Source organism: Tachysurus fulvidraco, chromosome 20 (assembly GCF_022655615.1).
Source record: "Tachysurus fulvidraco isolate hzauxx_2018 chromosome 20, HZAU_PFXX_2.0, whole genome shotgun sequence".
In the NCBI taxonomy this organism is placed as follows: domain Eukaryota; kingdom Metazoa; phylum Chordata; class Actinopteri; order Siluriformes; family Bagridae; genus Tachysurus; species Tachysurus fulvidraco.
In genome coordinates, this window is record NC_062537.1 from 4,745,460 (window position 1) to 4,757,722 (window position 12,263).

The 12,263-nt window shown below is 41.3% G+C and overlaps 1 protein-coding gene across 2 annotated transcripts in view; it reads left to right on the plus strand.

The window, feature by feature from the left end:
- The window catches only part of cntnap3 (contactin associated protein family member 3), a 113,329-nt gene that overhangs the window by 83,276 nt on the left and 17,790 nt on the right, over positions 1-12,263 (plus strand). For both annotated transcript variants that reach the window (XM_027139321.2, XM_027139320.2), the window contains exons 13-16: positions 604-801; positions 4,677-4,833; positions 7,281-7,408; positions 8,515-8,685. In XM_027139321.2, coding sequence (XP_026995122.2) covers positions 604-801; positions 4,677-4,833; positions 7,281-7,408; positions 8,515-8,685 — 654 coding nt within the window. The remainder of the gene's footprint in view (positions 1-603; positions 802-4,676; positions 4,834-7,280; positions 7,409-8,514; positions 8,686-12,263) is intronic.

The window sequence follows — 12,263 nt, forward strand, 5'->3', positions numbered from 1 at the left end:
GTCTGCATATAAATGTCTTAAAAAAGTAAAAATTTGTAATAAATAAATAAATCATCCGTAAAATACTAACATTTTGAAATCTACAATAGACGTTGCTGAAGCAAAGCCTGCATGAACGTGGCAGTTATTTCACAGATAACGGTCACTTTGCACATTTATTCATGCATACTCAACACAACACAACACAACACTCGGGAACTTCGCTTGATGCTATCTGGACTTCACCAAGTTCTTGTTAGCCTCAGCATCTTCCTGCAATGGAACACTTGAAAACAATTGGGGGGAAAAAAAAAGAAAGAAAGAAAGAAATCACATGCTGACTTTTTAGCTCCATTTGTGCCGAGAGGGAAGTTTGTGTAAACGTGATTACTGTCTGAATCATTCCTTTTATTCGACACTGGAGGATTTCTGCTCTGTAATTTAGCACAATTTAGGAAACGTTTGCCGCAGCCCGTGGTATGTCAAAATAAAGGTCACCTCGTAGCGCGTCCCATCTCGTTGTGTCCTCGTTATCGTTTGCATAATTACGTCTAACGGTTCTAACACCCCCCACCCCCACCCCCATTTGCACCACCTTTTTCATCTCTCCCACTAAAACTGCAGATAAAGCGTGGACTGTCATCCAACACAATAACACCGAGCTCACCAAATTACGAGCATCCTCGGGGAGCACTCAGCATTTGGCCTCCTTTAACTATTCTGCCGACGCCGAGCAGCTCACGGCCATAATTACCCGAGCCGAGCACTGCGAGCAGGAACTCTCCTACCACTGCAAAAAGTCACGCCTCCTAAACACACCAGGTAAGCCTTTTTTTATTGAGAGTATCGATCCCTTCCTCCTTCACCTGCTCACTACGAGTCAGACTTATTAAAAAAAACAACAACAAAAGCTCACCAGTCACATAGGGCATAAAGCGCTAATTAACCTTTGTTTTGTTATTGATTATCAGTTCATATCAGAATGTTTTTCCGCAGCAGGTTCGGTTACTTCTTATACCAGAGCACGGAATAGACTTTAGTCAGAAGGTGTTCAGAGTTCTGATATAGTAACACCTCAGACCGACAGGACGGTGAACACCGCTGCATTCTTAACGATCGGATAAACAGACCCGTAAACGGTTAAACGTAAATCTTTACCAGCAGGTTTTCTGCCACAGGACGAGCTTATTTTTATTTTGTTTTGTTTTTTATACATTTGACACAAGTTCCGTTTATTAAACAGAGAGGAAAAAGCGTCTATAAGGAAACCTCGCTTATGTTATAGTAGCTATAATTATAGTGATAACAGGTCTTATGGATGTTCTATAACATTCATGTAACTAGAAATGGCTAAAAAGCATGACCTACTATACCAGGGGTCATCAAGCTTAAACACTCAGAGAGCCATTTGGACTCGTTTCCCACAGAAAAAAAAAACACACAGGGAACCACAAAACCCATTTGACATCTAAAATGAAGAGAACACCGCATATGTCATTTTTTACCTTTATGGAAAGTATAGAGAAAACTGTAGTGTGTCGCATTTATGAAATCAATGATCTGCTACCGAGTAAAGGAAATTTTATTTCTGCAGGCAAACAAAAATATTTTGAACCGTTTGAACTAACCTTAAGTAAAAAGACGCTGGGTCGAAGGTTACTTTCAAATAAAATGTACAATGTATAATCGAGTCCTCTTCGTACAGTATTCATGACATCAAAATTTTAACTTGCCGGCTGCAGCAAACCAAAAGTGCGTCTGCTTCTGTGTGTCGGATTTCGCAAGTCGGCTGTTATGACGCATACTTTGAGTGACGTAAACAATTAAACACGGTTTATTTTAATGTTACAATAGCATCATAATCTTAGAATTAAAAAAAATTCATTTTTTAAAAAACTAACTAAAATAAAATAAATTTAAATTAAATATTTATTTTCCAAATCTACAGGGAGCCGCAGCAGAGGGATGAAAGAGACACTTGCGACTCCGACCCCTGGACTAGACTGTGCTCATGGTTACGTTGATATCTGTGGTTGAATGTGTCCTTCCTTTACATGTCCCATTTAGCCTTAGCTGTGACTTAAATGACTCCTTTGCAGTGACAATTTGGTAGACCTGGGATACCTTAGTCCAACACCTTAAAACACTAGGGTTAGGGTTACTACATCCCACAATGCACTGGGTCTAGTGTATGAATCTATTATGGTCGTATCGCCTTTTACTAGCTGGAACGAGAAGCTGTTTCCCAGTCGATGGAGATGAACGACATCAAATCAAATTCATGTAACGTGACAATTTTTTTTTAAATCAATTGTTAAAAAATAATCACACAATGTGGACTGATTTGCAAGTCCTGTATGACGGAGTGTCGACGGCCATCTTGAAATGTTTTATTCATCCAGGGTCAGTGCATGGTAGCCCCGACCCTTTTCAGTCGTTCAAGCGTAGCTGCGAATGTCAAGCTCATTAAAGGTGGGGTCTCAGTTGTTTGAGAAATGCTTCAGAAAACTGACAAACAAAACAAAGATCAAAACGAACGTATAGCCAATGAGCAGAAAGGGGCGGGGCTTGTCAATATGCAGCGGAGAGAGTGTTCAGTGCGCATGTGCGACATTAGCAGAAAGCGGTTTTAACATCGACATGGAGGATAAAAACAAAGAAAGAAAGCGAATAAAGGCTTACGATAAGGCAAGAAGAGAGGACCCGTGTGTGGGCGGAGCTATCAATACAGGGGTGAGACTCATTTGGGTTAGGGGCGTGTTTGTTTTGGTGATTTCAAATGTAAACATTGGCTTTCAAACAACAGAGACCCTACCTTTAAGTGTCCAACATTCCAGGCTTTGTTCTGCCAGTCGATTAAGTGCATCATTCAAGTACTGGAAGTGCAAGTCGGCTTGTTGGGATTTGTGGTGTGTAATGAACACACTACTCACACTGCTTATACTACAGAACGGCATTGTGCAATAGTGCAGAAGTATGCGATTTAGGACACACCTAGAGATTTCCATGTCTTTGCTGATAGTCTGCATGTTTTGCTACTCTGGGTAGCATAGCGTTTGTCGTTATTTTTACACCGGGCACAAAAAAAGTCTGCACTCACATCTATCGCTTCTGAGAATTCCTGACGGTGCTGTTCGTTAATAAATAAACAAACGGGCATTTGGCGTAAACACTGTTGTATAAAAGTAATAACACTCCATGACATACTTTTATATGCAAATAATTGGCACCATGGAGCTAAAAGTAACAGGAGCTTATTTTTTTATAACAGCGATCTATTCTGTAAGTAACAAATGATGTGGTAGCCTAGAGGTTAAGGTGTTGGGCTACCAATCGGAAGGTTGTGAGTTCGATCCCAGGTCCACCAAGCTGCCACTGCTGGGCCCCTGAGCAAGGCCCTTAAAGGTCAGTTGTATAAAAATGAGATAAAAGCGTAAGGCACTCTGGATAAGAGTGTCTGGTAAATGTAACAAACATTAAAGCAGGTTATTTTTACCTAGGTTATGAAAATCCAAAATGCATCTTAACACCCCAGCTCTGTGTGTGTTTAAGGTTCTCCTGATGGTGTTTGTGTGTACATAATCAGTATTTACCCTTTTCACGTTATTGCTTGGTTTTTTTTTTCCGTGCCGGCCCAATTACAGGCATTTACGCATGCGGCCTTTTAAAGGTCGAGCGATTCGATAATTGTTCTCTCTGCCTTCTGAAGAAACAGGAGACGCCCGAGCACTCCGGCGTAAATCGCTGCCTATTAGTTGTCTCGTTAGCCAGGGATGCTGATGAGCCGAGAAGATAGACGGTGTCAGACGTAAATAAATAACGCTCCAAATGTCAGATGAAGAGTAATGAGAGTGCACGCTTTTACCAAAAGCAGAGGCCGGAACTCGAGATGGATGGATGCGAGAAGACGAGAGACAAATCAATGCCAATCTCCCCAGTCTTAAAAAAAAAACAACAACAAAAAAAAACGAGTTCTGCTGAGGGTTTAGGGTTCGACGCTTAAGCGGCTTTTCCACACAAGCACTTTACTGAAGCCTGAGTCCACTGTTTCAGTCAGTTGATAGATTTATTTGAGAGCAAGGTAGAAATGCTCAATGTCTAAAAGCTAAAAGTTTAAATTCAGGCTACATCTGCTGTATATGCTCGATTTGAAATGTATGTACCTAACGAAGCAGTTAGTATTTACTGAGATGAATATATACAGTGAATAATCTTCATATTAATCATTTTATCCCTAACGAGGAAGCTACCTACTGTAATGAGGCACAAACGATGTTGAGGAAAAACAACATGAGATGTGAGGAAGAAACCTTGGGAGGAACCAGACCTATTCTTATCTGGGTGACACAAGAGAGTGTGATTATAATTGCTATTCAAAATAGAGCAAGTAGCTTATAGTGAAATAATTATACTAGGGTATGCACTATATTTCTGTCCTTCTCCTTCCTGTTAGTCACGCTGTGAATCTGTATCTCGTTGCCAAACATCCATAACATAAGCATCCTCAAGTGAAGGGCAGGGTTCGCTGTGACATTGTTGAGCATCACCACTTTAATGGGTGTCGATCAGTTCAAGAGTGTGAGGGAAGTGCGAGGGAAAAGTTCTCATCGGGGTGTTTAAGGACTTCGGAAAAAGGACTAAGGGAGAAAAAAACCACCTGGCTCTGCTGCATGATGGATGATGATTGTTTTTTGCAGATGGCACGCCATTCACCTGGTGGGTGGGTCGGTCAGGAGATGCCCACACGTACTGGGCAGGGGCACCTCCGGGCAGTCAGCAATGCGGCTGCGCCGTTCACGGAGACTGTGTGGATCCTGAGCACTTCTGTAACTGTGACAGCGACCTCGATGACTGGTACAGACACCAAACCGTTTACTTTCAAAGAAAAAAAAAAAAAAAAAAAACGCCAGAAGGCTTTTAATTCACTTTATGTTCTTAGTTGCTTAGTTTCATGCTGTCTGGCATCCTGCTGCTTTAACACTATCAAAGTTAACATGTTCTGACACTGACACAACTGGCACTATCCTGATGCATTAGCATTAAGGATTATAATGATTCTGTTAGGTGTTGATTAATTCCATACAACAGCAGCTCTGACGGTAGTGTCGGTTGCCAGATGACGTTATTAATGTGCTCGTTAAGACGGGGGACTAAAAAAAAAAACGATCTTGTGAGACCACTCGTCTGTAACGAGACGTTTAGAGAAGGAGTCTCCAGTGTTCATCAGCACTGTTTTCCATCACGGGAAAGTCTCCCAGCTTCACGGTAATATAATAACATGACACGGTACGTTGTTGCTGTTGGTTAGGGGTCGACCGTGGAACTTCTTCCGCAGTGTTAATTGTATAACTGTATAAACGGATAACAATTTTGAATGAACCTTTAATAAAACGATAAAGAAATTGTTTAGCAAACAATTATGTCTAGTAATAGTAAGGTGACAGATGGGTCATTTTCTTTTTGTTCTTTTTTTAGTAACATCGGTACGCAAAACAGTGTTCTGGCTCTCTCTTCGTGTTTATGTGTGTGCGCTCATTGTTTTTGAACAACAATAGGATTTGTAGACTTTACCATAGAAACACACCGACTAACCCTAGAGATTCTCCTGTCAGTAAGTAAGTCAGTCAGAAACCACAGTAGGGCTTTTCACACTGTGCTTAACCTCGGGTTATCTTTGGTCCGAACAATGCTTTTAACCCAGAGTAGAGAAACCATTAACCCTGCAATTTAGAAGAGAGGATACAGTAGTACAAGTTTTTACCTCAGGTTATGAAAGCAGCGTAGTGTTAACCCCACACTGAGGTGCCAAATGTGTACAGAGTGAAATAATGTGGTGTGTTACAGATAGAGGCTTAGTAACGGACACAGGCACCCAATCGACAACCGAAAAGGTCTTGCTTTGTATGTGTGAAAAACGGCAGACCCGAACTTTCTTTCCTCGCCGATGTGAAGATGCGAGATGAGACTATTTTTAAAGCGGTCATGCGTTTATGCAATCATAGTTCTTGTCACAGCAAATATGCTAATAAGCACATTAACCCGAGGTTGAGGAGTGTACCGTGTGAAGCGGCAGATTAACCGCTAACCCTGGCTAAAGTATGAACAGTGTTGAACGTCAAAAGCAAGATAATCCAATGATTGCCTTTCCCCAGACTTTAGTCACCCAGGGTTCGCTAATTCAAGTGTGAAAAGGCCTCAGAAGATCCACTGATTGGCTGAAAACCTCACATATGATTGATGAAAGAAAAAAACAGAAAAACAGAAACAGAAAGCCAAACAGCAGTGTAAATTATGTGATGCACCACACTGCAAGACAGAAATAAATGTGAAGTTTAATTGGAAGGTGTGGTGGCAGAAAGAAACGGTCGTTCCCGACAAACTAGTCAGTATATTAAAGAAAATACATCTCTCAGAAAAAGAACAGAAGCGGTGACACACTGACGTCCCAATGGCTAGTTTACTGCAGAAAGGGCTAACGTACAAAAATACGCTTATTATTTCATGAAAGCAAGTAAGTGAATAAATTTCCAGCGTTCGTTATTCGTAGCATGACATGTCAGAATTATAGTACTTACAAACTTCTGACTTTGAAAGCATAAAAAAAGCCTTCATGTCCATGTTGAATTCTTAATAAGCAGGTATCAAATCAGAAACATGGGGAAAATGGCAGCGGTTTCTGCAGAGAAAGTCGCTAGGAGTTGAATGACATGTTACATCATAACAATCTACAATGCATTGCCTGAAATATTCTAGTAATTACCACTTAATATATAGTGTCGTTTAGCTTTCAGCCTCATTGTTTCTATGGTAACGCACGACGTACGGCATGAAAAACCGTCTCGGAATTACCTCGAGTACAGTACGTACTGTAGCATGACTATCATAGCATGTGTGCGTGTGTAACTGATTTTTTTTTCTTTTTCTTTACGAAGATATCCTTTAGTGTCAGATATACAAGTACATCCGAGTCAAATTCTTTCCTTTGGATAGCCTCGCTTGTTAGAAAGCCAGAATCTGAGTGCAGGCTGACTGTCCCTTGTTGGTGGAACCTTAGTCTGGATAGCCAGATCTGTCCCGATCTTCTGAAAAAAATGGCGAAAGACCAACGTCTTATCTGAAACTTCCCATTGTCTTGTCCCCATTACATAAAAGATTATTTTCACTCAGTCTAGCTCTGTTGATTTTTAGCGATATCAATATCTATTGATCTGCCTGTTCTAAAAGACCTAAAAATAAAAACGTTTGGATAACTTTATTTACCTCAGTTAGAGTTTGAGTGCTTTGTGTTTTGTTTGGGACAGGCTGAACGATTCCGGCGTCCTTTCTCACAAAGAGCATTTGCCTGTCAGGATTTTGGCTGTGGGGGACGTTAGCAGGCCGGGGTCAGAGGCAGCGTATCGGGTGGGTCCCCTTCAGTGCCACGGTGACAGTAAGTACCAACATTTCCCATTTACTCTTACGAGGTAAATCCCAAGATTGTGTCTGAAAGTGCTGCCTACATGCACCATTGTAAGTCCGAAGTAAAGGACAATTGAGGAGATTCTTTATCCTTGGTCAGTTCTTGAAGCCAGTCTTGACAAAAATGGCATCAGACTGGATAAAAACGTTATCTGTACCTAAAGGTATTCAATACTGTTTAACGTTTCGAGTAAACATTGTTGGTATTTTGGTCAGCATTGTAATCTATGCTAGCTAAGAGACAGCTTAGGTACTGTAGCAGGACCTTCTGTTTTAGGATGCAGCCAGACAGGTTGATGTGAAACTGAACCACGCAATGGCTCAGTCATCATTTATTTCGAAACCCTATTCCCAAATCCATTTATCACACCATCTCCGGCTCGGTTTTAGCCACGAGCTAAAATGCTTTTGTGCTATTTAGGTGCAATAGGTGTAACTTAATGCCACTATCTGTATCAGTATCAGCATCTATAGCTATTGCTTTAGTGCTGGAAGTATCCATATTTGTATTGGAAGTTAAACCTTGGAGGTCTAAGGTCATTAAATAGCAACGCTACCACTATGCCACTGGAAAACGCTAAAAGACACGCATTTCTCCTCATGCTTCAGGGGTTTCCTCTATGTACTCCAGGTCCCTCCACCAGTTCAAAGACCTGCATCTGATGGGCATGTCTAAATTGTCAGTAAAGTGTATTTGTGCCCCTGCCCAGGGTGTCCCTGACCTTATACCCCCAGAACCTTGGAATATTCTCCTGGCTCCCTGTGATCCTGTGTAGAATTAGCAGAACAGAAAGATGGATGAAGATGGACATGTTTTTATTAAATATTGTTTGTGTTCTTTATTTTTTTGCCTATCCCGTTTTTGTATTTTCAATCAAATCTAGTTAGTTCTGCATCTCATGTTAATGTTTATCCTCCGACATCTCGGGTAGACAGAAAAACACAATAAACACAGTGTAAGACTCCCGTGTGTGAGTCTCCTGCCTCTCGGTGAAACTTCTCAGTACATCTCTGTGTTGAGTTAAAGCTCAAATGATGACTCAAGGCACCTTCCTTAAATGCCTTCTCTCCCTTCAGAGGACTTCTGGAATGCTGCCCACTTTGATAAGGAGACTTCTTACCTTCACTTCCCCACGTTCCGCGGGGAGCTCAGCGCTGATATTTCCTTCTTTTTTAAGACCTCCTCTTCCAGCGGCATGTTCCTCGAAAACCTGGGAATTAAGGACTTCATCCGAGTCGAGCTGAGCTGTGAGTAATCTGTGCTTTCCCTTGCCCTTGTCATAAAGGGAATTTTTTATTACACGAGTTATTTCTAAAGCTTGATAAAAAAAGTTAACAAATTAGCTTCTGGGAAATCCTGAATTATATATTTAGTCCAGGCTTCTTTTTTTTTTTATTTCCTGGTTTTTTTGTTTTTTTTTCGAATTAGTTTTTCCCTCACAAAATTCCATCTACTAAGAAAAAAAGAACACATCATGCATTTCATTAGTTAGTTATGTTCTGGATAGCTTGTCAAAGTCCTCTGTTTTATACACTGACGCTGGTGACACTTTCTGCAATTACTACTTCATCATCAGTGCGTCAACAATTCTACATGTTTCTTCACCAACCAGCGACGTTCAACTCCGTTTTATTTGTCTAACCGTCGACGTTGTCACGAAGCGGCTTCGCAAACATTTACGTTCAGGTTATGAAGCAGAGGTTTTAAATTTGAATGCGACCTTAATGATGAACGGATGATATGAGGAAGAAACTTTAGGACTTAAAAAGAAGCCATCGTCATCTAGGTGAGCATTGATAGTGTGATTTACAAATGATTTCTCTTTTGTAAATGTGTACTACTGTATATGATCAAAACAGTGCAAATGTGTATCCAGGAACTTCAACAGAACTGACCTCATGTTAGGATTATAAAGTTATTAAAAAGATGGAGACGTGAGTACTACATTGTTGGTGGGAATTTAGTTCCAGTTCTCAAGTGCTGAAGTTCTCCCATCCACAGCAGTCCCATGATGAGCTTTAGGCTGTCCACGTAAGTTCATCCTCCAAGTGATGAGACTCCAACCAGAAGTGAGGCATCAGGATGGATCACGCAGGTCCGGGGAGCAGATTGCGGAAAACGAAGGACGAATACGCAGGAATAATTTTATTTGATCTCGAATGCTTCATGAGACGCACGACGAATGTCAGATTGTAAATTCTCAATCTTCAAACATCAAAGTCGGACTGATTACATTTTAAATAAGCAGCTTCAGATGGGTTTAATAAAATAATGGACAGCCAAAGTAATGGAAAAAATCCTGAAAGGGCTCTCGAGCAGCACGTGTTTGCTCATTCTATATTGTTTTTACTGTTCGTCTGTTTGTTCTTTTTTTTTTTATTTGACAATCCTATTTACAAAACGTATGTGGCTCTTATCCCCGCTGGGAAAATAATCTCGAGGAGCCGTCACCCGAATATATAGACGCAGTGAAAACGCTGCCTCTCATGGGAAATTTCGGCAGCGGCGGCTAGACATTTTCTTCTCGTCTGTTTTGAAATCCACTTGAGTGTAAATAATGGCGCGTGCCTCTCTTGTCAATCCGTCCGAGCTGCAACCTGTATGGCGCGTCCCACCCATCTCCTGTGAAAGCCCCAGTATTCACATTGATTTTAACCTTATTAAAAGAAGGGTAAAAATTCTTAGTGCGTAACAAGTCGCCGTGATGGATGAGTGTGGAGCGGGAGAAGACCTGAACATGGCCCTGAAGCTTGTTCTACTATGCTGCCAAATTCTTTAGCTGCGAGAAAGCCCAATTAACCTCCCGTTGTTCTGAAGCAAGTAAGACGTTAACCCTGAAACGGACACCTAGGAAGCAGAGGACAGAGGCAGCTCGGGATAAAATAAGTAACAGCTCTCGTGCTTTTCGGTTCTGATCCTGTGAAAGGAATGGAGATCCATCATCTGCCTCATATACGTATGGAACCCTAAATTGCTTTCTTATAGTATATAGAATCATTTGAAAGGGTTCTTTTGAGTCATTTGATTGATTCTTTTTAGAATCATTTAGGATTTTAGCAAATTGTTGTGCTGTTATCGACGGATCCATTTTTTTCAGTGCTCCTTTTTTTTTCAGCGTGTGAACGTTTACTGCTGGAGTTCACAGCATTGTTCTCGGAGGCACAGAGCCGCTCGATGACAGAAGGCACCCTGTTTCACTCCTCCTGCTCCAAAACGTGCGTCTCAGCCGGCGACGGTTCTTACGTAAAATAAGCCGAACAGCTGCTACAGGAAGGCGTTCAAATAGATGATGGATTATTGAAGAGGAGCACACAGACAGATGGCTTTAAACATACACCACGCTTGCTTCGTGATTAGCACATATGCAATAATAGCAAGCCTGAGTCCATAAGAAAACAGTTTATACTTGACAAGTCGCTGGAGTCGGATCGTGTTGACGCGAGCGTAAAGTGAACTCGGCTCACCCCGAAATAGCATATCCGTTTTTGAAATGCAGCCAAAAAGTGTTTTGCTCTAAACGCTCAGCTGAATTTAATTCCTTCGGAGAAATTGCACCACAGAGGTCTTGCAGGCTAGAACAGAAAAGCATCAAGTTTCTTTCATCTCCGACTGTAAACCTCGGGCGTCAGGCTGCTCTTATCCGAAGGCAGATTAAAAAAAAACCCCACACACGCAGAGATTAAAGACTGACGTCTCGCTGTTGCCGCTTGGTTTTCCCTCCCCTGGCTTTATTTTCAAGTCGCTACACACCTTGTGGAATAAAAAAATGTGAAATTTGGTCTCTCTGCAGACTTTATCTTTTTATGCCTTTTGATAATCACGTCTTATTACACAAGAGAAGCAAAGCACCCAGAGCTCGGGTGCGAATTTGAAACAGAAAGGAATTTTAACTTGAGGTGTGATTCTACTGGTGTGACAATGTTATTTCCAGCTGCCTGAAATAATACAATTTTCTATCAAGGCAGTTGTTGTTCTTTTAAGACAGAGTATCTGTTCTATAGATATCACTGGGGTGATAAACTGCAGAGGACAACGTTTTATCAAGTGCTCTGGAAGTTTCTGCAATCTGAGTCTAAGGTGCTGATTGCGATTCATCTCTTAATATAAAGTAGTGTTTAGAGAAGTGATAACACCACATGGCAACATGTCAAGCTGCTGTTTTATTGTTTTGTTTTTTAAATATGATATATATTGTGTTGTGCTAGTCACTAAGAAATAGTTACTAGTTACAGTTACTAGTTACTTCATTCAAAAAGTAACTCTATTACTTTGTTGATTACTTACACCAAAAAGTAACGCGTTACTGTTAATACTTTGAGAAACTCGTCTTGCTCTCGCCTTGACTCACCATTACTGCCGCACATACAGTACCTGAATAAACGGAAACACGCCCACAGTGCGGCGTCTTCGTGTTTACAGCGGTCGGCATCCACCAATCCTACAATGCGTCGCTGCTGTAAACAGGTTAGTCTGTAGGCTACACTTCATCCTAAATGAATTCATTTAAAAAAGTAACGGACAAACGCACCATATGGTAACGGTAACGGAGTTACAGGGGCTTAAGTACTTGGGGACAACAGTCCAGAGTAATGGAGAGAGTGGGAAAGAGGTAAAGAAGCGAATGCAGGCATGGGTGGAGAAAGGTGTCAGGAGTTCTGTATGATAGGCGAGAATCAAGGGGAAGGTGTACAGGACAGTGGTGAGACCGGCCATGCTGTACGGTTTAGAGACAGTGTCACTGAAGAAGAGACACTAGTCAGAGCTAGCCGAACTGAAGATGTTGAGGTTCTCTTTGGGAGTGACAAGATTGCACAGGATTAGGAAC